At 41.4% G+C, this 26,412-nt stretch overlaps 1 protein-coding gene and 4 pseudogenes across 1 annotated transcript; all 5 read right to left on the reverse strand.

Annotated features, from left to right (window-relative positions):
• Positions 1 to 675: 675 nt before the first annotated feature.
• Positions 676 to 2,868, reverse strand: LOC142887029 (immunoglobulin lambda-1 light chain-like). The gene is given in 4 exon segments (XM_076024350.1): positions 676 to 1,176; positions 1,809 to 1,854; positions 2,396 to 2,715; positions 2,808 to 2,868. Coding segments are annotated over 4 exon segments (735 nt in total). The 5' UTR covers positions 2,848 to 2,868; the 3' UTR covers positions 676 to 847.
• A 5,297-nt stretch (positions 2,869 to 8,165) lies between these two features.
• LOC142886576 (immunoglobulin lambda-1 light chain-like) lies at positions 8,166 to 11,887 on the reverse strand (annotated as a pseudogene).
• A 716-nt stretch (positions 11,888 to 12,603) lies between these two features.
• On the reverse strand, positions 12,604 to 17,862 carry LOC142886577 (immunoglobulin lambda-1 light chain-like; annotated as a pseudogene).
• Positions 17,863 to 18,575: 713 nt separating this feature from the next.
• Positions 18,576 to 22,473, reverse strand: LOC142887030 (immunoglobulin lambda-1 light chain-like; annotated as a pseudogene).
• Positions 22,474 to 23,011: 538 nt separating this feature from the next.
• Positions 23,012 to 25,209, reverse strand: LOC142887031 (immunoglobulin lambda-1 light chain-like; annotated as a pseudogene).
• Between the last annotated feature and the right edge of the window lie 1,203 nt (positions 25,210 to 26,412).

Consider the following 26,412-nt stretch of genomic DNA (forward strand, 5'->3'; position numbering starts at 1 on the left):
TGGAGGATGAGGAGAAGGAGGTGCTGGAGGAGACATTTAATAGCACAGTGGCCCTGAGAGGGACTGACAGGAAGAGGAGGAGCTTCACTTCATTCCCCAGGGTTTGGTGCATTTGTTGGTTTCACTGTCAATCAATCAAAGCACAAAGTTTGTTCTGTCATCATTACTGTAAAAAGCAAAATAGCCTTCAGCACCAACATTATATTAACATTATTACTAAAACCTGAACAATATGTTTGGAATAAATAAGACAGTATTGAATGTAACATCCCAAGTCAAATGTCACAGTTTCCTGTGACTCCTCTCAGAGGCGACCCTTGACCTCTTCAATTTGCATGGAGCTAAATATACTGAGCAGTATTCTCCAGGTGCATCCTGGGAGGGAAGAGTGAAGAAGTGATGCTTCACTGGTGGAGGGTGTGAATGCAGTTTCATTTTCTAATTTCATCTCAGTCACACCAGCAAACTAACGGTCATCACTTTGTTTTTTTCTTTAAAAATTTCACAATACAAAAAGTTAAAAAAAAAAAAACAGATTTAGTCCATATTAACTTCAATCTTGAGGATTGTGGATGGAATGTAATAAGATTGAAATGATGAAATGTTTGAAATTAAACTAAAAAAAACACTAAATTGTGATCTGTTCAATAAAACAAAGACAGGTATTTATCTTCATCATCATCAACCTTTATTGAAAGAGTCTCTAAATGCAGCAGACGCAAAGCTGATACAACAGTGCCACCTAACGGTCACAACATCAATTACAAGCATCGAGTCCAAAGTGGAAACTTGTCCTCTGCAAAGAAAGAGCACAAAGACTAAAGCAGCAGGTTTTCATTGTGCTCCTCTACTGGTCTCCATCGACACACTGGGACTTGTTGATGGTTTTCTCCGAGCCGCGGGAGCCCACAGACACTTTACATGTATAAACCTTGTCGCTGTTCCAGTCTGACGTCTGGATGGACAGAGAGCTGCTGATGTGGAAAGTGCGGTCCGCTTGCTGAACAGCGGTGCTGGTAGAGATCCCAGTGCTCACTGGACTCCCAGCAGCCAACCAGCTGACATCTGCAAAAGGCACCGACTGACTGGACACACAGACCAGAGTGGCTTTGTTGGACTGGAGCTCAGCGCTGGACGGAGGGAAGAGTGTGAGGACAGGAGGAGGGAGGCTGGAGCCTGCAAGTCAGAGAAGTGGCTGTTAGAGCAGCGACACAGAGGCTGACAGGGACTCAGTCACTCACTAGTGGGGGTCCAGCAACACAAACACACTGAGGAGATTGAAAGGAGGCACCGTCACTTCACGCTCACCTGTCAAATGATCATCTAATACAAGGCGTGTGGTTTTATAATAAAACAGTGAACACATTATTTCAAAAGATCCAGGTTGAAAACAAAAACCCCAAGTGATTGATTTCAAACTGAAAAACGACCACAACACTGTGATAACGACTGAAAAAGCATGAAGACATACATTTCATTGTGATTTCATCAAATAGAATCAATGTAAGTTTCAATCTTGTCATTTGACTGATATAAAAATCTCTTGAAATGTTTTTAATATTCCAAAACGCGTTACCAAAAATTTCAAAATCATGTTAAATTACAAAATATTTACTTCAATTTAGTTTTTTCTTTCACAGAATATTCTGCCTGGTCTCAATTTGAGGTACAAAACTCAGTCTAACCTAAAATAAACAATCATTTTGAACAAATAAAGTCATTTAGAAATGAAAATGACAATTTTTCTAATTATATCCAGCAGAAAAATGAACATTTTGCTGTCAAATGTTGAGGTAAAAAGTACTTACTTGTCACAATCAGCTTGGTGCCTTGTCCGAATACCACAGTGATTCACTTTGTACACTTGGCCGTACAAAAACCTCCCAACACACACTGATGAGGGGAGTGGAAGTGAAACATGACACCAACTTTCACTGTCAGCGTCTCCTTCACTTCATCTCATTGTTTTCATGCAGACTCTTGGTGACACAGTGATGATTCTCATGTTGGAGCTCAGTTCAACTCCAGAGAGTTCATCACTTTGTCAGACGGTTTCCATAAAAACTGTCAACATATAAAAACTCATGTGACCTGCTTGAATTTCTGAGGTGTAAATTTCCATCAAAAACATTTTTGTTTGTCAATAATTCATTGTGTGTCATCATATTTTATGACAAGATTCCTTGAATAAGATTTGGAATTTTTCTGTGGTAACAGAATCATATTTTTTGTGATCCAACAACTTATAATTATTTTCAGTGGTGATTTTATTTTTGACCTGGGTTGAAAGTTCCATGTCTTGAGAATGTATGGTAGCATTAGGTGATGTGTGAGAGTCAGAAAGCAGAAATTGTCAGTGAGGAGGTTTTTGTCATGGTGTAAATCACTGTGATACGTGCTCTTTAGCAGAGCTGTCCCATGTTCGACAGTAATAAACTGCTGAGTCTCCCTCCTCCACATTGCTGATGGTCAAACGATAATCTGATCTTGTTTGAAGCGTAGATGTGAACTTTGGAGACGAGTATCCAGAACCATAGTCTACAGAACCCCAGTTATAGTTATTCAACACATACTGAGGAACTCCTCCTGGAACCTGTTTGTACCAGGCAGCATAATTTTGGACAGTCCCCAGGTTACAGTCCATGTTGGCTGTCTCTCCTGGTGCCACAGCCACAACAGGAGGCGTCTGTGTCACCACCGTGGCAGCACTCACACCTGGAAACAAGAAGATGACATGGAGTCAAGAGAAACACACAGACTGATGAATCCATCAGGAGCTCAGAGCTGCACTCAGTCAGCCTCCTCACATGTTAGAGCAGTGATGAGAGTGCACAGGATCCCCAGCATGTTGACACTGTGTGCTGTGAATGAAGGTGAGCAGGGTTGCAGTGTGAGGAGAAGACACACTGATGCTTATAAAGACACTGAGGAGGGGGAGGAGGAGTTTCTTTGTTTCACTTTTTCATGCAAAGAAAATCCTCAGTCAATTTTGTCATTCAGCCATAACCACATTTTTAAATTGTTCCTCAATTCTGAACAATTTGTTTAAAGTTGTAAAGTAAATTGTCTTTGGTCACCAATATAATCTCCACAATTATCACTCCCAAACAGACAATACTGAATAGCATTTTAACAAATGAGAAGACTGCAAGTGTGCATGAAAACTTAATTGCATATCTGTAATCATATCACTATAATTTTATTGATCACATGACAATCTATGTGTGCATATGGTGTGTGTTTTTGTTGCATTCGTCAGTGTGTCTTTGCCCTGACTTGGTGTTCAGTCTGTCTACCTTCACTGTGCCTGTGGACCAGTTGGACCAGTCTGACAGTCACTCCCAGTCCAGCAGCAGCAGCTCACTCCACTGGATCAATCTTCTACACTCTCCCTGGACTGACTCCAGACTCTAATCTTCTGTTGAGTCTGATCCTTGGCTTCTCCCACTAAATATGACAAACCTTGAAACAATCCACTTCATTCAGAGTGGCTTGTATAAACTGAAATGAGTTGTTGTCGTTAATGGCAACATCCTATAAATTGAGCAAATAAAAGAAAATATTGGAAAAAATGTTGTCTGAAAAGTAATTAGAACTATTAATCTTTCTTTCATATATTGATGTCCTCCTGCATCCTCTGAATTTTAACAAGACCTTCTTGGTCTGTGGACCACTGTGAAATGTCTCCTGTCTGAAATTGCATACTACACTTGTATGAATATGAAAAAACAAGTTGTTCAATCATTCACAGAGTGTGTGCTTGGTAATTGGTAAATACATCTATATTAGTTGCACACATGGTTTTTATTGTGGACACTTGGAGAGTTTGACTGCAATGTCGTCCTCATGAGTCTCTGAGCTTGAGAGGAAAAAAGAGGAACTAAAGAGTGAGGAGGTTTTTGTCACGGTGTAAATCACTGTGATACCGCCTCGTTAACAGAACCGTCCCTTGTTTGACAGTAATAAACTGCTGAGTCTCCCTCCTCCACATTGCTGATGGTCAAACGATAATCTGTTGTTGACTGATGAGTGGATGTGAACTTTGGAGACGAGAAACCAGAACCATAGCTCGGAGAGCTCCAGTCATGATAATTCCTCAGCACATACTGAGGAACTCCTCCTGGAACCTGTTTGTACCAGGCAGCATAATTCCTGACATTTCCCAGGTTACAGTCCATGTTGGCTGTCTCTCCTGGTGCCACAGCCACAACAGGAGGCGTCTGTGTCACCACCGTGGCAGCACTCACACCTGGAAACAAGAAGATGACATGGAGTCAAGAGAAACACACAGACTGATGAATCCATCAGGAGCTCAGAGCTGCACTCAGTCAGCCTCCTCACATGTTAGAGCAGTGATGAGAGTGCACAGGATCCCCAGCATGTTGACACTGTGTGCTGTGAATGAAGGTGAGCAGGGTTGCAGTGTGAGGAGAAGACACACTGATGCTTATAAAGACACTGAGGACGAGGAGGAGGAGTTTCTTTGTTTCACTTTTTCATGCAAAGAAAATCCTCAGTCAATTTTGTCATTCAGCCATAACCACATTTTTAAATTGTTCCTCAATTCTGAACAATTTGTTTAAAGTTGTAAAGTAAATTGTCTTTGGTCACCAATATAATCTCCACAATTATCACTCCCAAACAGACAATACTGAATAGCATTTTAACAAATGAGAAGACTGCAAGTGTGCATGAAAACTTAATTGCATATCTGTAATCATATCACTATAATTTTATTGATCACATGACAATCTATGTGTGCATATGGTGTGTGTTTTTGTTGCATTCGTCAGTGTGTCTTTGCCCTGACTTGGTGTTCAGTCTGTCTACCTTCACTGTGCCTGTGGACCAGTTGGACCAGTCTGACAGTCACTCCCAGTCCAGCAGCAGCAGCTCACTCCACTGGATCAATCTTCTACACTCTCCCTGGACTGACTCCAGACTCTAATCTTCTGTTGAGTCTGATCCTTGGCTTCTCCCACTAAATATGACAAACCTTGAAACAATCCACTTCATTCAGAGTGGCTTGTATAAACTGAAATGAGTTGTTGTCGTTAATGGCAACATCCTATAAATTGAGCAAATAATAGAAAATATTGGAAAAAATGTTGTCTGAAAAGTAATTAGAACTATTAATCTTTCTTTCATATATTGATGTCCTCCTGCATCCTCTGAATTTTAACAAGACCTTCTTGGTCTGTGGACCACTGTGAAATGTCTGCTGTCTGAAATTGCATACTACACTTGTATGAATATGAAAAAACAAGTTGTTCAATCATTCACAGAGTGTGTGCTTGGTAATTGGTAAATACATCTATAGTAGTTGCACACATGGTTTTTATTGTGGACACTTGGAGAGTTTGACTGCAATGTCGTCCTCATGAGTCTCTGAGCTTGAGAGGAAAAAAGAGGAACTAAAGAGTGAGGAGGTTTTTGTCATGGTGTAAATCACTGTGATACCCACTCTTTAGCAGAGCTGTCCCATGTTTGACAGGAATAAACTGCTGAGTCTCCCTCCTCCACATTGCTGATGGTCAAACGATAATCTGTTGTTGACTGATGAGTGGATGTGAACTTTGGAGACGAGAATCCAGAACCATAGCTTGGAGAGCCCCAGCTATGATAATTCCTCAGTACATGCTGAGGAACTCCTCCTGGAACCTGTTTGTACCAGCGAGCAGAACTGCCAGTAACAGTCCCCAGGTTACAGTCCATGTTGGCTGTCTCTCCTGGTGCCACAGCCACAACAGGAGGCGTCTGTGTCACCACCGTGGCAGCACTCACACCTGGAAACAAGAAGATGACATGGGGTCAAGAGAAACACACAGACTGATGAATCCATCAGGAGCTCAGAGCTGCACTCAGTCAGCCTCCTCACATGTTAGAGCAGTGATGAGAGTGCACAGGATCCCCAGCATGTTGACACTGTGTGCTGTGAATGAAGGTGAGCAGGGTTGCAGTGTGAGGAGAAGACACACTGATGCTTATAAAGACACTGAGGACGAGGAGGAGGAGTTTCTTTGTTTCACTTTTTCATGCAAAGAAAATCCTCAGTCAATTTTGTCATTCAGCCATAACCACATTTTTAAATTGTTCCTCAATTCTGAACAAATTGTTTAAAGTTGTAAAGTATATTGTCTTTGGTAACAATATAATCTCCACAATTATCACTCCCAAACAGACAATACTGAATAGCATTTTAACAAATGAGAAGACTGCAAGTGTGCATGAAAACTTAATTGCATATCTGTAATCATATCACTATAATTTTATTGATCACATGACAATCTATGTGTGCATATGGTGTGTGTTTTTGTTGCATTCGTCAGTGTGTCTTTGCCCTGACTTGGTGTTCAGTCTGTCTACCTTCACTGTGCCTGTGGACCAGTTGGACCAGTCTGACAGTCACTCCCAGTCCAGCAGCAGCAGCTCACTCCACTGGATCAATCTTCTACACTCTCCCTGGACTGACTCCAGACTCTAATCTTCTGTTGAGTCTGATCCTTGGCTTCTCCCACTAAATATGACAAACCTTGAAACAATCCACTTCATTCAGAGTGGCTTGTATAAACTGAAATGAGTTGTTGTCGTTAATGGCAACATCCTATAAATTGAGCAAATAAAAGAAAATATTGGAAAAAATGTTGTCTGAAAAGTAATTAGAACTATTAATCTTTCTTTCATATATTGATGTCCTCCTGCATCCTCTGAATTTTAACAAGACCTTCTTGGTCTGTGGACCACTGTGAAATGTCTCCTGTCTGAAATTGCATACTACACTTGTATGAATATGAAAAAACAAGTTGTTCAATCATTCACAGAGTGTGTGCTTGGTAATTGGTAAATACATCTATATTAGTTGCACACATGGTTTTTATTGTGGACACTTGGAGAGTTTGACTGCAATGTCGTCCTCATGAGTCTCTGAGCTTGAGAGGAAAAAAGAGGAACTAAAGAGTGAGGAGGTTTTTGTCACGGTGTAAATCACTGTGATACCGCCTCGTTAACAGAACCGTCCCTTGTTTGACAGTAATAAACTGCTGAGTCTCCCTCCTCCACATTGCTGATGGTCAAACGATAATCTATTGTTGACTGATGAGTGGATGTGAACTTTGGAGACGAGAATCCAGAACCATAGCTCGGAGAGCTCCAGTCATGATAATTCCTCAGCACATACTGAGGAACTCCTCCTGGAACCTGTTTGTACCAGGCAGCATAATTCCTGACATTTCCCAGGTTACAGTCCATGTTGGCTGTCTCTCCTGGTGCCACAGCCACAACAGGAGGCGTCTGTGTCACCACCGTGGCAGCACTCACACCTGGAAACAAGAAGATGACATGGGGTCAAGAGAAACACACAGACTGATGAATCCATCAGGAGCTCAGAGCTGCACTCAGTCAGCCTCCTCACATGTTAGAGCAGTGATGAGAGTGCACAGGATCCCCAGCATGTTGACACTGTGTGCTGACAAAGTGAACTTCCTGCTGCCACAAAAGAGGCTCTGGAGGATGAGGAGAAGGAGGTGCTGGAGGAGACATTTAATAGCACAGTGGCCCTGAGAGGGACTGACAGGAAGAGGAGGAGCTTCACTTCATTCCCCAGGGTTTGGTGCATTTGTTGGTTTCACTGTCAATCAATCAAAGCACAAAGTTTGTTCTGTCATCATTACTGTAAAAAGCAAAATAGCCTTCAGCACCAACATTATATTAACATTATTACTAAAACCTGAACAATATGTTTGGAATAAATAAGACAGTATTGAATGTAACATCCCAAGTCAAATGTCACAGTTTCCTGTGACTCCTCTCAGAGGCGACCCTTGACCTCTTCAATTTGCATGGAGCTAAATATACTGAGCAGTATTCTCCAGGTGCATCCTGGGAGGGAAGAGTGAAGAAGTGATGCTTCACTGGTGGAGGGTGTGAATGCAGTTTCATTTTCTAATTTCATCTCAGTCACACCAGCAAACTAACGGTCATCACTTTGGTTTTATCTTTAAAAATTTCACATATCAAAAAGTAAAAAAAAAACAGATTTAGTCCATATTAACTTCAATCTTGAGGATTGTGGATGAAATGTAATAAGAGTGAAATGATGAAATGTTTGAAATTAAACTAAAAAAAAACACTAAATTGTGATCTGTTCAATAAAACAAAGACAGGTATTTATCTTCATCATCATCAACCTTTATTGAAAGATTCTCTAAATGCAGCAGACGCAAAGCTGATACAACAGTGCCACCTAACGGTCACAACATCAATTACAAGCATCGAGTCCAAAGTGGAAACTTGTCCTCGGCAAAGAAAGAGCACAAAGACTAAAGCAGCAGGTTTTCATTGTGCTCCTCTACTGGTCTCCATCGAGACACTGGGACTTGTTGATGGTTTTCTCCGAGCCGCGGGAGCCCACAGACACTTTACATGTATAAACCTTGTCGCTGTTCCAGTCTGACGTCTGGATGGACAGAGAGCTGCTGATGTGGAAAGTGCGGTCCGCTTGCTGAACAGCGGTGCTGGTAGAGATCCCAGTGCTCACTGGACTCCCAGCAGCCAACCAGCTGACATCTGCCAAAGGCACCGACTGACTGGACACACAGACCAGAGTGGCTTTGTTGGACTGGAGCTCAGCGCTGGACGGAGGGAAGAGTGTGAGGACAGGAGGAGGGAGGCTGGAGCCTGCAAGTCAGAGAAGTGGCTGTTAGAGCAGCGACACAGAGGCTGACAGGGACTCAGTCACTCACTAGTGGGGGTCCAGCAACACAAACACACTGAGGAGATTGAAAGGAGGCACCGTCACTTCACGCTCACCTGTCAAATGTTCATCTAATACAAGGCGTGTGGTTTTATAATAAAACAGTGAACACATTATTTCAAAAGATCCAGGTTGAAAACAAAAACCCCAAGTGATTGATTTCAAACTGAAAAACGACCACAACACTGTGATAACGACTGAAAAAGCATGAAGACATACATTTCATTGTGATTTCATGAAATAGAATCAATGTAAGTTTCAATCTTGTCATTTGACTGATATAAAAATCTCTTGAAATGTTTTTAATATTCCAAAACGCGTTACCAAAAATTTCAAAATCATGTTAAATTACAAAATATTTACTTCAATTTAGTTTTTTCTTTCACAGAATATTCTGCCTGGTCTCAATTTGAGGTACAAAACTCAGTCTAACCTAAAATAAACAATCATTTTGAACAAATAAAGTCATTTAGAAATGAAAATGACAATTTTTCTAATTATATCCAGCAGAAAAATGAACATTTTGCTGTCAAATGTTGAGGTAAAAAGTACTTACTTGTCACAATCAGCTTGGTGCCTTGTCCGAATACCACAGTGATTCACTTTGTACACTTGGCCGTACAAAAACCTCCCAACACACACTGATGAGGGGAGTGGAAGTGAAACATGACACCAACTTTCACTGTCAGCGTCTCCTTCACTTCATCTCATTGTTTTCATGCAGACTCTTGGTGACACAGTGATGATTCTCATGTTGGAGCTCAGTTCAACTCCAGAGAGTTCATCACTTTGTCAGACGGTTTCCATAAAAACTGTCAACATATAAAAACTCATGTGACCTGCTTGAATTTCTGAGGTGTAAATTTCCATCAAAAACATTTTTGTTTGTCAATAATTCATTGTGTGTCATCATATTTTATGACAAGATTCCTTGAATAAGATTTGGAATTTTTCTGTGGTAACAGAATCATATTTTTTGTGATCCAACAACTTATAATTATTTTCAGTGGTGATTTTATTTTTGACCTGGGTTGAAAGTTCCATGTCTTGAGAATGTATGGTAGCATTAGGTGATGTGTGAGAGTCAGAAAGCAGAAGTTGTCAGTGAGGAGGTTTTTGTCATGGTGTAAATCACTGTGATACGTCCTCTTTAGCAGAGCTGTCCCATGTTTGACAGTAATAAACTGCTGAGTCTCCCTCCTCCACATTGCTGATGGTCAAACGATAATCTGTTGTTGACTGATGAGTGGATGTGAACTTTGGAGACGAGAATCCAGAACCATAGCTCGGAGAGCCCCAGCTATGATAATTCCTCAGTACATACTGAGGAACTCCTCCTGGAACCTGTTTGTACCAGCGAGCAGCACTGTCAGTAACAGTTCCCAGGTTACAGTCCATGTTGGCTGTCTCTCCTGGTGCCACAGCCACAACAGGAGGCGTCTGTGTCACCACCGTGGCAGCACTCACACCTGGAAACAAGAAGATGACATGGGGTCAAGAGAAACACACAGACTGATGAATCCATCAGGAGCTCAGAGCTGCACTCAGTCAGCCTCCTCACATGTTAGAGCAGTGATGAGAGTGCACAGGATCCCCAGCATGTTGACACTGTGTGCTGTGAATGAAGGTGAGCAGGGTTGCAGTGTGAGGAGAAGACACACTGATGCTTATAAAGACACTGAGGACGAGGAGGAGGAGTTTCTTTGTTTCACTTTTTCATGCAAAGAAAATCCTCAGTCAATTTTGTCATTCAGCCATAACCACATTTTTAAATTGTTCCTCAATTCTGAACAATTTGTTTAAAGTTGTAAAGTAAATTGTCTTTGGTCACCAATATAATCTCCACAATTATCACTCCCAAACAGACAATACTGAATAGCATTTTAACAAATGAGAAGACTGCAAGTGTGCATGAAAACTTAATTGCATATCTGTAATCATATCACTATAATTTTATTGATCACATGACAATCTATGTGTGCATATGGTGTGTGTTTTTGTTGCATTCGTCAGTGTGTCTTTGCCCTGACTTGGTGTTCAGTCTGTCTACCTTCACTGTGCCTGTGGACCAGTTGGACCAGTCTGACAGTCACTCCCAGTCCAGCAGCAGCAGCTCACTCCACTGGATCAATCTTCTACACTCTCCCTGGACTGACTCCAGACTCTAATCTTCTGTTGAGTCTGATCCTTGGCTTCTCCCACTAAATATGACAAACCTTGAAACAATCCACTTCATTCAGAGTGGCTTGTATAAACTGAAATGAGTTGTTGTCGTTAATGGCAACATCCTATAAATTGAGCAAATAAAAGAGAATATTGGAAAAAATGTTGTCTGAAAAGTAATTAGAACTATTAATCTTTCTTTCATATATTGATGTCCTCCTGCATCCTCTGAATTTTAACAAGACCTTCTTGGTCTGTGGACCACTGTGAAATGTCTCCTGTCTGAAATTGCATACTACACTTGTATGAATATGAAAAAACAAGTTGTTCAATCATTCACAGAGTGTGTGCTTGGTAATTGGTAAATACATCTATATTAGTTGCACACATGGTTTTTATTGTGGACACTTGGAGAGTTTGACTGCAATGTCGTCCTCATGAGTCTCTGAGCTTGAGAGGAAAAAAGAGGAACTAAAGAGTGAGGAGGTTTTTGTCACGGTGTAAATCACTGTGATACCGCCTCGTTAACAGAACCGTCCCTTGTTTGACAGTAATAAACTGCTGAGTCTCCCTCCTCCACATTGCTGATGGTCAAACGATAATCTATTGTTGACTGATGAGTGGATGTGAACTTTGGAGACGAGAAACCAGAACCATAGCTCGGAGAGCTCCAGTCATGATAATTCCTCAGCACATACTGAGGAACTCCTCCTGGAACCTGTTTGTACCAGGCAGCATAATTCCTGACATTTCCCAGGTTACAGTCCATGTTGGCTGTCTCTCCTGGTGCCACAGCCACAACAGGAGGCGTCTGTGTCACCACCGTGGCAGCACTCACACCTGGAAACAAGAAGATGACATGGGGTCAAGAGAAACACACAGACTGATGAATCCATCAGGAGCTCAGAGCTGCACTCAGTCAGCCTCCTCACATGTTAGAGCAGTGATGAGAGTGCACAGGATCCCCAGCATGTTGACACTGTGTGCTGACAAAGTGAACTTCCTGCTGCCACAAAAGAGGCTCTGGAGGATGAGGAGAAGGAGGTGCTGGAGGAGACATTTAATAGCACAGTGGCCCTGAGAGGGACTGACAGGAAGAGGAGGAGCTTCACTTCATTCCCCAGGGTTTGGTGCATTTGTTGGTTTCACTGTCAATCAATCAAAGCACAAAGTTTGTTCTGTCATCATTACTGTAAAAAGCAAAATAGCCTTCAGCACCAACATTATATTAACATTATTACTAAAACCTGAACAATATGTTTGGAATAAATAAGACAGTATTGAATGTAACATCCCAAGTCAAATGTCACAGTTTCCTGTGACTCCTCTCAGAGGCGACCCTTGACCTCTTCAATTTGCATGGAGCTAAATATACTGAGCAGTATTCTCCAGGTGCATCCTGGGAGGGAAGAGTGAAGAAGTGATGCTTCACTGGTGGAGGGTGTGAATGCAGTTTCATTTTCTAATTTCATCTCAGTCACACCAGCAAACTAACGGTCATCACTTTGTTTTTTTCTTTAAAAATTTCACAATACAAAAAGTTAAAAAAAAAAAACAGATTTAGTCCATATTAACTTCAATCTTGAGGATTGTGGATGGAATGTAATAAGATTGAAATGATGAAATGTTTGAAATTAAACTAAAAAAAACACTAAATTGTGATCTGTTCAATAAAACAAAGACAGGTATTTATCTTCATCATCATCAACCTTTATTGAAAGATTCTCTAAATGCAGCAGACGCAAAGCTGATACAACAGTGCCACCTAACGGTCACAACATCAATTACAAGCATCGAGTCCAAAGTGGAAACTTGTCCTCGGCAAAGAAAGAGCACAAAGACTAAAGCAGCAGGTTTTCATTGTGCTCCTCTACTGGTCTCCATCGACACACTGGGACTTGTTGATGGTTTTCTCCGAGCCGCGGGAGCCCACAGACACTTTACATGTATAAACCTTGTCACTGTTCCAGTCTGACGTCTGGATGGACAGAGAGCTGCTGATGTGGAAAGTGCGGTCCGCTTGCTGAACAGCGGTGCTGGTAGAGATCCCAGTGCTCACTGGACTCCCAGCAGCCAACCAGCTGACATCTGCAAAAGGCACCGACTGACTGGACACACAGACCAGAGTGGCTTTGTTGGACTGGAGCTCAGCGCTGGACGGAGGGAAGAGTGTGAGGACAGGAGGAGGGAGGCTGGAGCCTGCAAGTCAGAGAAGTGGCTGTTAGAGCAGCGACACAGAGGCTGACAGGGACTCAGTCACTCACTAGTGGGGGTCCAGCAACACAAACACACTGAGGAGATTTAAAGGAGGCACCGTCACTTCACGCTCACCTGTCAAATGTTCATCTAATACAAGGCGTGTGGTTTTATAATAAAACAGTGAACACATTATTTCAAAAGATCCAGGTTGAAAACAAAAACCCCAAGTGACTGATTTCAAACTGAAAAACGACCACAACACTGTGATAACGACTGAAAAAGCATGAAGACATACATTTCATTGTGATTTCATGAAATAGAATCAATGTAAGTTTCAATCTTGTCATTTGACTGATATAAAAATCTCTTGAAATGTTTTTAATATTCCAAAACGCGTTACCAAAAATTTCAAAATCATGTTAAATTACAAAATATTTACTTCAATTTAGTTTTTTCTTTCACAGAATATTCTGCCTGGTCTCAATTTGAGGTACAAAACTCAGTCTAACCTAAAATAAACAATCATTTTGAACAAATAAAGTCATTTAGAAATGAAAATGACAATTTTTCTAATTATATCCAGCAGAAAAATAAACATTTTGCTGTCAAATGTTGAGGTAAAAAGTACTTACTTGTCACAATCAGCTTGGTGCCTTGTCCGAATACCACAGTGATTCACTTTGTACACTTGGCCGTACAAAAACCTCCCAACACACACTGATGAGGGGAGTGGAAGTGAAACATGACACCAACTTTCACTGTCAGCGTCTCCTTCACTTCATCTCATTGTTTTCATGCAGACTCTTGGTGACACAGTGATGATTCTCATGTTGGAGCTCAGTTCGACTCTAGAGAGTTCATCACTTTGTCAGACGGTTTCCATAAAAACTGTCAACATATAAAAACTCATGTGACCTGCTTGAATTTCTGAGGTGTAAATTTCCATCAAAAACATTTTTGTTTGTCAATAATTCATTGTGTGTCATCATATTTTATGACAAGATTCCTTGAATAAGATTTGGAATTTTTCTGTGGTAACAGAATCATATTTTTTGTGATCCAACAACTTATAATTATTTTCAGTGGTGATTTTATTTTTGACCTGGGTTGAAAGTTCCATGTCTTGAGAATGTATGGTACCATTAGGTGATGTGTGAGAGTCAGAAAGCAGAAGTTGTCAGTGAGGAGGTTTTTGTCATGGTGTAAATCACTGTGATACGTCCTCTTCAGCAGAGTCGTCCCATGTTTGACAGTAATAAACTGCTGAGTCTCCCTCCTCCACATTGCTGATGGTCAAACGATAATCTGTTGTTGTTTGAAGCGTAGATGTGAACTTTGGAGACGAGTATCCAGAACCATAGTCTACAGAACCCCAGTTATAGTTATTCAACACATACTGAGGAACTCCTCCTGGAACCTGTTTGTACCAGGCAGCATTGTTAGTACCAGTTCCCAGGTTACAGTCCATGTTGGCTGTCTCTCCTGGTGCCACAGCCACAACAGGAGGTGTCTGTGTCACCACCATGGCAGCACTCACACCTGGAAACAAGAAGATGACATGGGGTCAAGAGAAACACACAGACTGATGAATCCATCAGGAGCTCAGAGCTGCACTCAGTCAGCCTCCTCACATGTTACAGCAGTGATGAGAGTGCACAGGATCCCCAGCATGTTGACACTGTGTGCTGTGAATGAAGGTGAGCAGGGTTGCAGTGTGAGGAGAAGACACACTGATGCTTATAAAGACACTGAGGACGAGGAGGAGGAGTTTCTTTGTTTCACTTTTTCATGCAAAGAAAATCCTCAGTCAATTTTGTCATTCAGCCATAACCACATTTTTAAATTGTTCCTCAATTCTGAACAATTTGTTTAAAGTTGTAAAGTAAATTGTCTTTGGTCACCAATATAATCTCCACAATTATCACTCCCAAACAGACAATACTGAATAGCATTTTAACAAATGAGAAGACTGCAAGTGTGCATGAAAACTTAATTGCATATCTGTAATCATATCACTATAATTTTATTGATCACATGACAATCTATGTGTGCATATGGTGTGTGTTTTTGTTGCATTCGTCAGTGTGTCTTTGCCCTGACTTGGTGTTCAGTCTGTCTACCTTCACTGTGCCTGTGGACCAGTTGGACCAGTCTGACAGTCACTCCCAGTCCAGCAGCAGCAGCTCACTCCACTGGATCAATCTTCTACACTCTCCCTGGACTGACTCCAGACTCTAATCTTCTGTTGAGTCTGATCCTTGGCTTCTCCCACTAAATATGACAAACCTTGAAACAATCCACTTCATTCAGAGTGGCTTGTATAAACTGAAATGAGTTGTTGTCGTTAATGGCAACATCCTATAAATTGAGCAAATAAAAGAGAATATTGGAAAAAATGTTGTCTGAAAAGTAATTAGAACTATTAATCTTTCTTTCATATATTGATGTCCTCCTGCATCCTCTGAATTTTAACAAGACCTTCTTGGTCTGTGGACCACTGTGAAATGTCTCCTGTCTGAAATTGCATACTACACTTGTATGAATATGAAAAAACAAGTTGTTCAATCATTCACAGAGTGTGTGCTTGGTAATTGGTAAATACATCTATATTAGTTGCACACATGGTTTTTATTGTGGACACTTGGAGAGTTTGACTGCAATGTCGTCCTCATGAGTCTCTGAGCTTGAGAGGAAAAAAGAGGAACTAAAGAGTGAGGAGGTTTTTGTCACGGTGTAAATCACTGTGATACCGCCTCGTTAACAGAACCGTCCCTTGTTTGACAGTAATAAACTGCTGAGTCTCCCTCCTCCACATTGCTGATGGTCAAACGATAATCTGTTGTTGACTGATGAGTGGATGTGAACTTTGGAGACGAGAAACCAGAACCATAGCTCGGAGAGCTCCAGTCATGATAATTCCTCAGCACATACTGAGGAACTCCTCCTGGAACCTGTTTGTACCAGGCAGCATAATTCCTGACAGTTCCCAGGTTACAGTCCATGTTGGCTGTCTCTCCTGGTGCCACAGCCACAACAGGAGGCGTCTGTGTCACCACCGTGGCAGCACTCACACCTGGAAACAAGAAGATGACATGGAGTCAAGAGAAACACACAGACTGATGAATCCATCAGGAGCTCAGAGCTGCACTCAGTCAGCCTCCTCACATGTTACAGCAGTGATGAGAGTGCACAGGATCCCCAGCATGTTGACACTGTGTGCTGTGAATGAAGGTGAGCAGGGTTGCAGTGTGAGGAGAAGACACACTGATGCTTATAAAGACTCTGAGGACGAGGAGGAGGAGTTTCTTTGTTTCACTTTTTCATGCAAAGAAAATCCTCAGTCAATTTTGTCATTCAGCCATAACCACATTTTTAAATTGTTCCTCAATTCTGAACAATTTGTTTAAAGTTGTAAAGTAAATTGTCTTTGGTCACCAATATAATCTCCACAATTATCACTCCCAAACAGACAATACTGAATAGCATTTTAACAAATGAGAAGACTGCAAGTGTGCATGAAAACTTAATTGCATATCTGTAATCATATCACTATAATTTTATTGATCACATGACAATCTATGTGTGCATATGGTGTGTGTTTTTGTTGCATTCGTCAGTGTGTCTTTGCCCTGACTTGGTGTTCAGTCTGTCTACCTTCACTGTGCCTGTGGACCAGTTGGACCAGTCTGACAGTCACTCCCAGTCCAGCAGCAGCAGCTCACTCCACTGGATCAATCTTCTACACTCTCCCTGGACTGACTCCAGACTCTAATCTTCTGTTGAGTCTGATCCTTGGCTTCTCCCACTAAATATGACAAACCTTGAAACAATCCACTTCATTCAGAGTGGCTTGTATAAACTGAAATGAGTTGTTGTCGTTAATGGCAACATCCTATAAATTGAGCAAATAAAAGAGAATATTGGAAAAAATGTTGTCTGAAAAGTAATTAGAACTATTAATCTTTCTTTCATATATTGATGTCCTCCTGCATCCTCTGAATTTTAACATGACCTTCTTGGTCTGTGGACCACTGTGAAATGTCTCCTGTCTGAAATTGCATACTACACTTGTATGAATATGAAAAAACAAGTTGTTCAATCATTCACAGAGTGTGTGCTTGGTAATTGGTAAATACATCTATAGTAGTTGCACACATGGTTTTTATTGTGGACACTTGGAGAGTTTGACTGCAATGTCGTCCTCATGAGTCTCTGAGCTCGAGAGGAAAAAAGAGGAACTAAAGAGTGAGGAGGTTTTTGTCATGGTGTAAATCACTGTGATACCGCCTCGTTAACAGAACCGTCCCATGTTTGACAGTAATAAACTGCTGAGTCTCCCTCCTCCACATTGCTGATGGTCAAACGATAATCTCTTGATGACTGATGAGTGGATGTGAACTTTGGAGACGAGAAACCAGAACCATAGCTCGGAGAGCCCCAGCCATGATAATTCATCAGCACATACTGAGGAACTCCTCCTGGAACCTGTTTGTACCAGGGAGCAGAACTGCCAGTAACACCTCCCTGTCCCAGGTTACAGTCCATGTTGGCTGTCTCTCTTGGTGCCACAGCCACAACAGGAGGCGTCTGTGTCACCACCGTGGCAGCACTCACACCTGGAAACAAGAAGATGACATGGGGTCAAGAGAAACACACAGACTGATGAATCCATCAGGAGCTCAGAGCTGCACTCAGTCAGCCTCCTCACATGTTAGAGCAGTGATGAGAGTGCACAGGATCCCCAGCATGTTGACACTGTGTGCTGACAAAGTGAACTTCCTGCTGCCACAAAAGAGGCTCTGGAGGATGAGGAGAAGGAGGTGCTGGAGGAGACATTTAATAGCACAGTGGCCCTGAGAGGGACTGACAGGAAGAGGAGGAGCTTCACTTCATTCCCCAGGGTTTGGTGCATTTGTTGGTTTCACTGTCAATCAATCAAAGCACAAAGTTTGTTCTGTCATCATTACTGTAAAAAGCAAAATAGCCTTCAGCACCAACATTATATTAACATTATTACTAAAACCTGAACAATATGTTTGGAATAAATAAGACAGTATTGAATGTAACATCCCAAGTCAAATGTCACAGTTTCCTGTGACTCCTCTCAGAGGCGACCCTTGACCTCTTCAATTTGCATGGAGCTAAATATACTGAGCAGTATTCTCCAGGTGCATCCTGGGAGGGAAGAGTGAAGAAGTGATGCTTCACTGGTGGAGGGTGTGAATGCAGTTTCATTTTCTAATTTCATCTCAGTCACACCAGCAAACTAACGGTCATCACTTTGGTTTTATCTTTAAAAATTTCACATATCAAAAAGTAAAAAAAAAACAGATTTAGTCCATATTAACTTCAATCTTGAGGATTGTGGATGAAATGTAATAAGAGTGAAATGATGAAATGTTTGAAATTAAACTAAAAAAAACACTAAATTGTGATCTGTTCAATAAAACAAAGACAGGTATTTATCTTCATCATCATCAACCTTTATTGAAAGATTCTCTAAATGCAGCAGACGCAAAGCTGATACAACAGTGCCACCTAACGGTCACAACATCAATTACAAGCATCGAGTCCAAAGTGGAAACTTGTCCTCGGCAAAGAAAGAGCACAAAGACTAAAGCAGCAGGTTTTCATTGTGCTCCTCTACTGGTCTCCATCGAGACACTGGGACTTGTTGATGGTTTTCTCCGAGCCGCGGGAGCCCACAGACACTTTACATGTATAAACCTTGTCGCTGTTCCAGTCTGACGTCTGGATGGACAGAGAGCTGCTGATGTGGAAAGTGCGGTCCGCTTGCTGAACAGCGGTGCTGGTAGAGATCCCAGTGCTCACTGGACTCCCAGCAGCCAACCAGCTGACATCTGCAAAAGGCACCGACTGACTGGACACACAGACCAGAGTGGCTTTGTTGGACTGGAGCTCAGCGCTGGACGGAGGGAAGAGTGTGAGGACAGGAGGAGGGAGGCTGGAGCCTGCAAGTCAGAGAAGTGGCTGTTAGAGCAGCGACACAGAGGCTGACAGGGACTCAGTCACTCACTAGTGGGGGTCCAGCAACACAAACACACTGAGGAGATTGAAAGGAGGCACCGTCACTTCACGCTCACCTGTCAAATGTTCATCTAATACAAGGCGTGTGGTTTTATAATAAAACAGTGAACACATTATTTCAAAAGATCCAGGTTGAAAACAAAAACCCCAAGTGATTGATTTCAAACTGAAAAACGACCACAACACTGTGATAACGACTGAAAAAGCATGAAGACATACATTTCATTGTGATTTCATCAAATAGAATCAATGTAAGTTTCAATCTTGTCATTTGACTGATATAAAAATCTCTTGAAATGTTTTTAATATTCCAAAACGCGTTACCAAAAATTTCAAAATCATGTTAAATTACAAAATATTTACTTCAATTTAGTTTTTTCTTTCACAGAATATTCTGCCTGGTCTCAATTTGAGGTACAAAACTCAGTCTAACCTAAAATAAACAATCATTTTGAACAAATAAAGTCATTTAGAAATGAAAATGACAATTTTTCTAATTATATCCAGCAGAAAAATGAACATTTTGCTGTCAAATGTTGAGGTAAAAAGTACTTACTTGTCACAATCAGCTTGGTGCCTTGTCCGAATACCACAGTGATTCACTTTGTACACTTGGCCGTACAAAAACCTCCCAACACACACTGATGAGGGGAGTGGAAGTGAAACATGACACCAACTTTCACTGTCAGCGTCTCCTTCACTTCATCTCATTGTTTTCATGCAGACTCTTGGTGACACAGTGATGATTCTCATGTTGGAGCTCAGTTCAATCCAGAGAGTTCATCACTTTGTCAGACGGTTTCCATAAAAACTGTCAACATATAAAAACTCATGTGACCTGCTTGAATTTCTGAGGTGTAAATTTCCATCAAAAACATTTTTGTTTGTCAATAATTCATTGTGTGTCATCATATTTTATGACAAGATTCCTTGAATAAGATTTGGAATTTTTCTGTGGTAACAGAATCATATTTTTTGTGATCCAACAACTTATAATTATTTTCAGTGGTGATTTTATTTTTGACCTGGGTTGAAAGTTCCATATCTTGAGAATGTATGGTAGCATTAGGTGACGTGTGAGAGTCAGAAAGCAGAAGTTGTCAGTGAGGAGGTTTTTGTCATGGTGTAAATCACTGTGATACCGACTCTTCAGCAGAGCTGTCCCATGTATGACAGTAATAAACTGCTGAGTCTCCCTCCTCCACATTGCTGATGGTCAAACGATAATCTGTTGTTGACTGATGAGTGGATGTGAACTTTGGAGACGAGAATCCAGAACCATAGCTCGGAGAGCCCCAGCTATGATAATTCCTCAGTACATGCTGAGGAACTCCTCCTGGAACCTGTTTGTACCAGGCAGCATTGTTAGTACCAGTTCCCAGGTTACAGTCCATGTTGGCTGTCTCTCCTGGTGCCACAGCCACAACAGGAGGCGTCTGTGTCACCACCGTGGCAGCACTCACACCTGGAAACAAGAAGATGACATGGAGTCAAGAGAAACACACAGACTGATGAATCCATCAGGAGCTCAGAGCTGCACTCAGTCAGCCTCCTCACATGTTAGAGCAGTGATGAGAGTGCACAGGATCCCCAGCATGTTGACACTGTGTGCTGTGAATGAAGGTGAGCAGGGTTGCAGTGTGAGGAGAAGACACACTGATGCTTATAAAGACACTGAGGAGGAGGAGGAGGAGTTTCTTTGTTTCACTTTTTCATGCAAAGAAAATCCTCAGTCAATTTTGTCATTCAGCCATAACCACATTTTTAAATTGTTCCTCAATTCTGAACAATTTGTTTAAAGTTGTAAAGTAAATTGTCTTTGGTAACAATATAATCTCCACAATTATCACTCCCAAACAGACAATACTGAATAGCATTTTAACAAATGAGAAGACTGCAAGTGTGCATGAAAACTTAATTGCATATCTGTAATCATATCACTATAATTTTATTGCTCACATGACAATCTATGTGTGCATATGGTGTGTGTTTTTGTTGCATTCGTCAGTGTGTCTTTGCCCTGACTTGGTGTTCAGTCTGTCTACCTTCACTGTGCCTGTGGACCAGTTGGACCAGTCTGACAGTCACTCCCAGTCCAGCAGCAGCAGCTCACTCCACTGGATCAATCTTCTACACTCTCCCTGGACTGACTCCAGACTCTAATCTTCTGTTGAGTCTGATCCTTGGCTTCTCCCACTAAATATGACAAACCTTGAAACAATCCACTTCATTCAGAGTGGCTTGTATAAACTGAAATGAGTTGTTGTCGTTAATGGCAACATCCTATAAATTGAGCAAATAAAAGAAAATATTGGAAAAAATGTTGTCTGAAAAGTAATTAGAACTATTAATCTTTCTTTCATATATTGATGTCCTCCTGCATCCTCTGAATTTTAACAAGACCTTCTTGGTCTGTGGACCACTGTGAAATGTCTCCTGTCTGAAATTGCATACTACACTGTATGAATATGTAAAAACAAGTTGTTCAATCATTCACAGAGTGTGTGCTTGGTAATTGGTAAATACATCTATATTAGTTGCACACATGGTTTTTATTGTGGACACTTGGAGAGTTTGACTGCAATGTCGTCCTCATGAGTCTCTGAGCTTGAGAGGAAAAAAGAGGAACTAAAGAGTGAGGAGGTTTTTGTCACGGTGTAAATCACTGTGATACCCACTCTTTAGCAGAGCTGTCCCATGTTTGACAGTAATAAACTGCTGAGTCTCCCTCCTCCACATTGCTGATGGTCAAACGATAATCTGTTGTTGACTGATGAGTGGATGTGAACTTTGGAGACGAGAAACCAGAACCATAGCTCGGAGAGCTCCAGCCATGATAATTCCTCAGCACAAACTGAGGAACTCCTCCTGGAACCTGTTTGTACCAGGGAGCATTGTTAGTACCAGTTCCCAGGTTACAGTCCATGTTGGCTGTCTCTCCTGGTGCCACAGCCACAACAGGAGGCGTCTGTGTCACCACCGTGGCAGCACTCACACCTGGAAACAAGAAGATGACATGGGGTCAAGAGAAACACACAGACTGATGAATCCATCAGGAGCTCAGAGCTGCACTCAGTCAGCCTCCTCACATGTTAGAGCAGTGATGAGAGTGCACAGGATCCCCAGCATGTTGACACTGTGTGCTGACAAAGTGAACTTCCTGCTGCCACAAAAGAGGCTCTGGAGGATGAGGAGAAGGAGGTGCTGGAGGAGACATTTAATAGCACAGTGGCCCTGAGAGGGACTGACAGGAAGAGGAGGAGCTTCACTTCATTCCCCAGGGTTTGGTGCATTTGTTGGTTTCACTGTCAATCAATCAAAGCACAAAGTTTGTTCTGTCATCATTACTGTAAAAAGCAAAATAGCCTTCAGCACCAACATTATATTAACATTATTACTAAAACCTGAACAATATGTTTGGAATAAATAAGACAGTATTGAATGTAACATCCCAAGTCAAATGTCACAGTTTCCTGTGACTCCTCTCAGAGGCGACCCTTGACCTCTTCAATTTGCATGGAGCTAAATATACTGAGCAGTATTCTCCAGGTGCATCCTGGGAGGCAAGAGTGAAGAAGTGATGCTTCACTGGTGGAGGGTGTGAATGCAGTTTCATTTTCTAATTTCATCTCAGTCACACCAGCAAACTAACGGTCATCACTTTGTTTTTTTCTTTAAAAATTTCACATATCAAAAAGTAAAAAAAAAACAGATTTAGTCCATATTAACTTCAATCTTGAGGATTGTGGATGGAATGTAATAAGAGTGAAATGATGAAATGTTTGAAATTAAACTAAAAAAAACACTAAATTGTGATCTGTTCAATAAAACAAAGACAGGTATTTATCTTCATCATCATCAACCTTTATTGAAAGATTCTCTAAACGCAGCAGACGCAAAGCTGATACAACAGTGCCACCTAACGGTCACAACATCAATTACAAGCATCGAGTCCAAAGTGGAAACTTGTCCTCGGCAAAGAAAGAGCACAAAGACTAAAGCAGCAGGTTTTCATTGTGCTCCTCTACTGGTCTCCATCGAGACACTGGGACTTGTTGATGGTTTTCTCCGAGCCGCGGGAGCCCACAGACACTTTACATGTATAAACCTTGTCGCTGTTCCAGTCTGACGTCTGGATGGACAGAGAGCTGCTGATGTGGAAAGTGCGGTCCGCTTGCTGAACAGCGGTGCTGGTAGAGATCCCAGTGCTCACTGGACTCCCAGCAGCCAACCAGCTGACATCTGCAAAAGGCACCGACTGACTGGACACACAGACCAGAGTGGCTTTGTTGGACTGGAGCTCAGCGCTGGACGGAGGGAAGAGTGTGAGGACAGGAGGAGGGAGGCTGGAGCCTGCAAGTCAGAGAAGTGGCTGTTAGAGCAGCGACACAGAGGCTGACAGGGACTCAGTCACTCACTAGTGGGGGTCCAGCAACACAAACACACTGAGGAGATTGAAAGGAGGCACCGTCACTTCACGCTCACCTGTCAAATGATCATCTAATACAAGGCGTGTGGTTTTATAATAAAACAGTGAACACATTATTTCAAAAGATCCAGGTTGAAAACAAAAACCCCAAGTGATTGATTTCAAACTGAAAAACGACCACAACACTGTGATAACGACTGAAAAAGCATGAAGACATACATTTCATTGTGATTTCATCAAATAGAATCAATGTAAGTTTCAATCTTGTCATTTGACTGATATAAAAATCTCTTGAAATGTTTTTAATATTCCAAAACGCGTTAACAAAAATTTCAAAATCATGTTAAATTACAAAATATTTACTTCAATTTAGTTTTTTCTTTCACAGAATATTCTGCCTGGTCTCAATTTGAGGTACAAAACTCAGTCTAACCTAAAATAAACAATAATTTTGAACAAATAAAGTCATTTAGAAATGAAAATGACAATTTTTCTAATTATATCCAGCAGAAAAATGAACATTTTGCTGTCAAATGTTGAGGTAAAAAGTACTTACTTGTCACAATCAGCTTGGTGCCTTGTCCGAATACCACAGTGATTCACTTTGTACACTTGGCCGTACAAAAACCTCCCAACACACACTGATGAGGGGAGTGGAAGTGAAACATGACACCAACTTTCACTGTCAGCGTCTCCTTCACTTCATCTCATTGTTTTCATGCAGACTCTTGGTGACACAGTGATGATTCTCATGTTGGAGCTCAGTTCAACTCCAGAGAGTTCATCACTTTGTCAGACGGTTTCCATAAAAACTGTCAACATATAAAAACTCATGTGACCTGCTTGAATTTCTGAGGTGTAAATTTCCATCAAAAACATTTTTGTTTGTCAATAATTCATTGTGTGTCATCATATTTTATGACAAGATTCCTTGAATAAGATTTGGAATTTTTCTGTGGTAACAGAATCATATTTTTTGTGATCCAACAACTTATAATTATTTTCAGTGGTGATTTTATTTTTGACCTGGGTTGAAAGTTCCATGTCTTGAGAATGTATGGTAGCATTAGGTGATGTGTGAGAGTCAGAAAGCAGAAGTTGTCAGTGAGGAGGTTTTTGTCATGGTGTAAATCACTGTGATACGTACTCTTCAGCAGAGTCGTCCCATGTGTGACAGTAATAAACTGCTGAGTCTCCCTCCTCCACATTGCTGATGGTCAAACGATAATCTGTTGTTGTTTGAAGCGTAGATGTGAACTTTGGAGACGAGTATCCAGAACCATAGTCTACAGAACCCCAGTTATAGTTATTCAACACATACTGAGGAACTCCTCCTGGAACCTGTTTGTACCAGGCAGCATAACTTTGGACAGTCCCCAGGTTACAGTCCATGTTGGCTGTCTCTCCTGGTGCCACAGCCACAACAGGAGGCGTCTGTGTCACCACCATGGCAGCACTCACACCTGGAAACAAGAAGATGACATGGGGTCAAGAGAAACACACAGACTGATGAATCCATCAGGAGCTCAGAGCTGCACTCAGTCAGCCTCCTCACATGTTACAGCAGTGATGAGAGTGCACAGGATCCCCAGCATGTTGACACTGTGTGCTGTGAATGAAGGTGAGCAGGGTTGCAGTGTGAGGAGAAGACACACTGATGCTTATAAAGACACTGAGGACGAGGAGGAGGAGTTTCTTTGTTTCACTTTTTCATGCAAAGAAAATCCTCAGTCAATTTTGTCATTCAGCCATAACCACATTTTTAAATTGTTCCTCAATTCTGAACAATTTGTTTAAAGTTGTAAAGTAAATTGTCTTTGGTCACCAATATAATCTCCACAATTATCACTCCCAAACAGACAATACTGAATAGCATTTTAACAAATGAGAAGACTGCAAGTGTGCATGAAAACTTAATTGCATATCTGTAATCATATCACTATAATTTTATTGATCACATGACAATCTATGTGTGCATATGGTGTGTGTTTTTGTTGCATTCGTCAGTGTGTCTTTGCCCTGACTTGGTGTTCAGTCTGTCTACCTTCACTGTGCCTGTGGACCAGTTGGACCAGTCTGACAGTCACTCCCAGTCCAGCAGCAGCAGCTCACTCCACTGGATCAATCTTCTACACTCTCCCTGGGCTGACTCCAGACTCTAATCTTTTGTTGAGTCTGATCCTTGGCTTCTCCCACTAAATATGACAAACCTTGAAACAATCCACTTCATTCAGAGTGGCTTGTATAAACTGAAATGAGTTGTTGTCGTTAATGGCAACATCCTATAAATTGAGCAAATAATAGAAAATATTGGAAAAAATGTTGTCTGAAAAGTAATTAGAACTATTAATCTTTCTTTCATATATTGATGTCCTCCTGCATCCTCTGAATTTTAACAAGACCTTCTTGGTCTGTGGACCACTGTGAAATGTCTCCTGTCTGAAATTGCATACTACACTTGTATGAATATGAAAAAACAAGTTGTTCAATCATTCACAGAGTGTGTGCTTGGTAATTGGTAAATACATCTATATTAGTTGCACACATGGTTTTTATTGTGGACACTTGGAGAGTTTGACTGCAATGTCGTCCTCATGAGTCTCTGAGCTTGAGAGGAAAAAAGAGGAACTAAAGAGTGAGGAGGTTTTTGTCATGGTGTAAATCACTGTGATACGTTCTCTTTAGCAGAGCTGTCCCATGTTTGACAGTAATAAACTGCTGAGTCTCCCTCCTCCACATTGCTGATGGTCAAACGATAATCTGTTGTTGACTGATGAGTGGATGTGAACTTTGGAGACGAGAATCCAGAACCATAGCTCGG

Source organism: Nelusetta ayraudi, unplaced genomic scaffold (assembly GCF_046127955.1).
Source record: "Nelusetta ayraudi isolate G7.1 ecotype Tasmania unplaced genomic scaffold, CSIRO-AGI_Nayr_v1 ptg000016l, whole genome shotgun sequence".
NCBI lineage: Eukaryota > Metazoa > Chordata > Actinopteri > Tetraodontiformes > Monacanthidae > Nelusetta > Nelusetta ayraudi.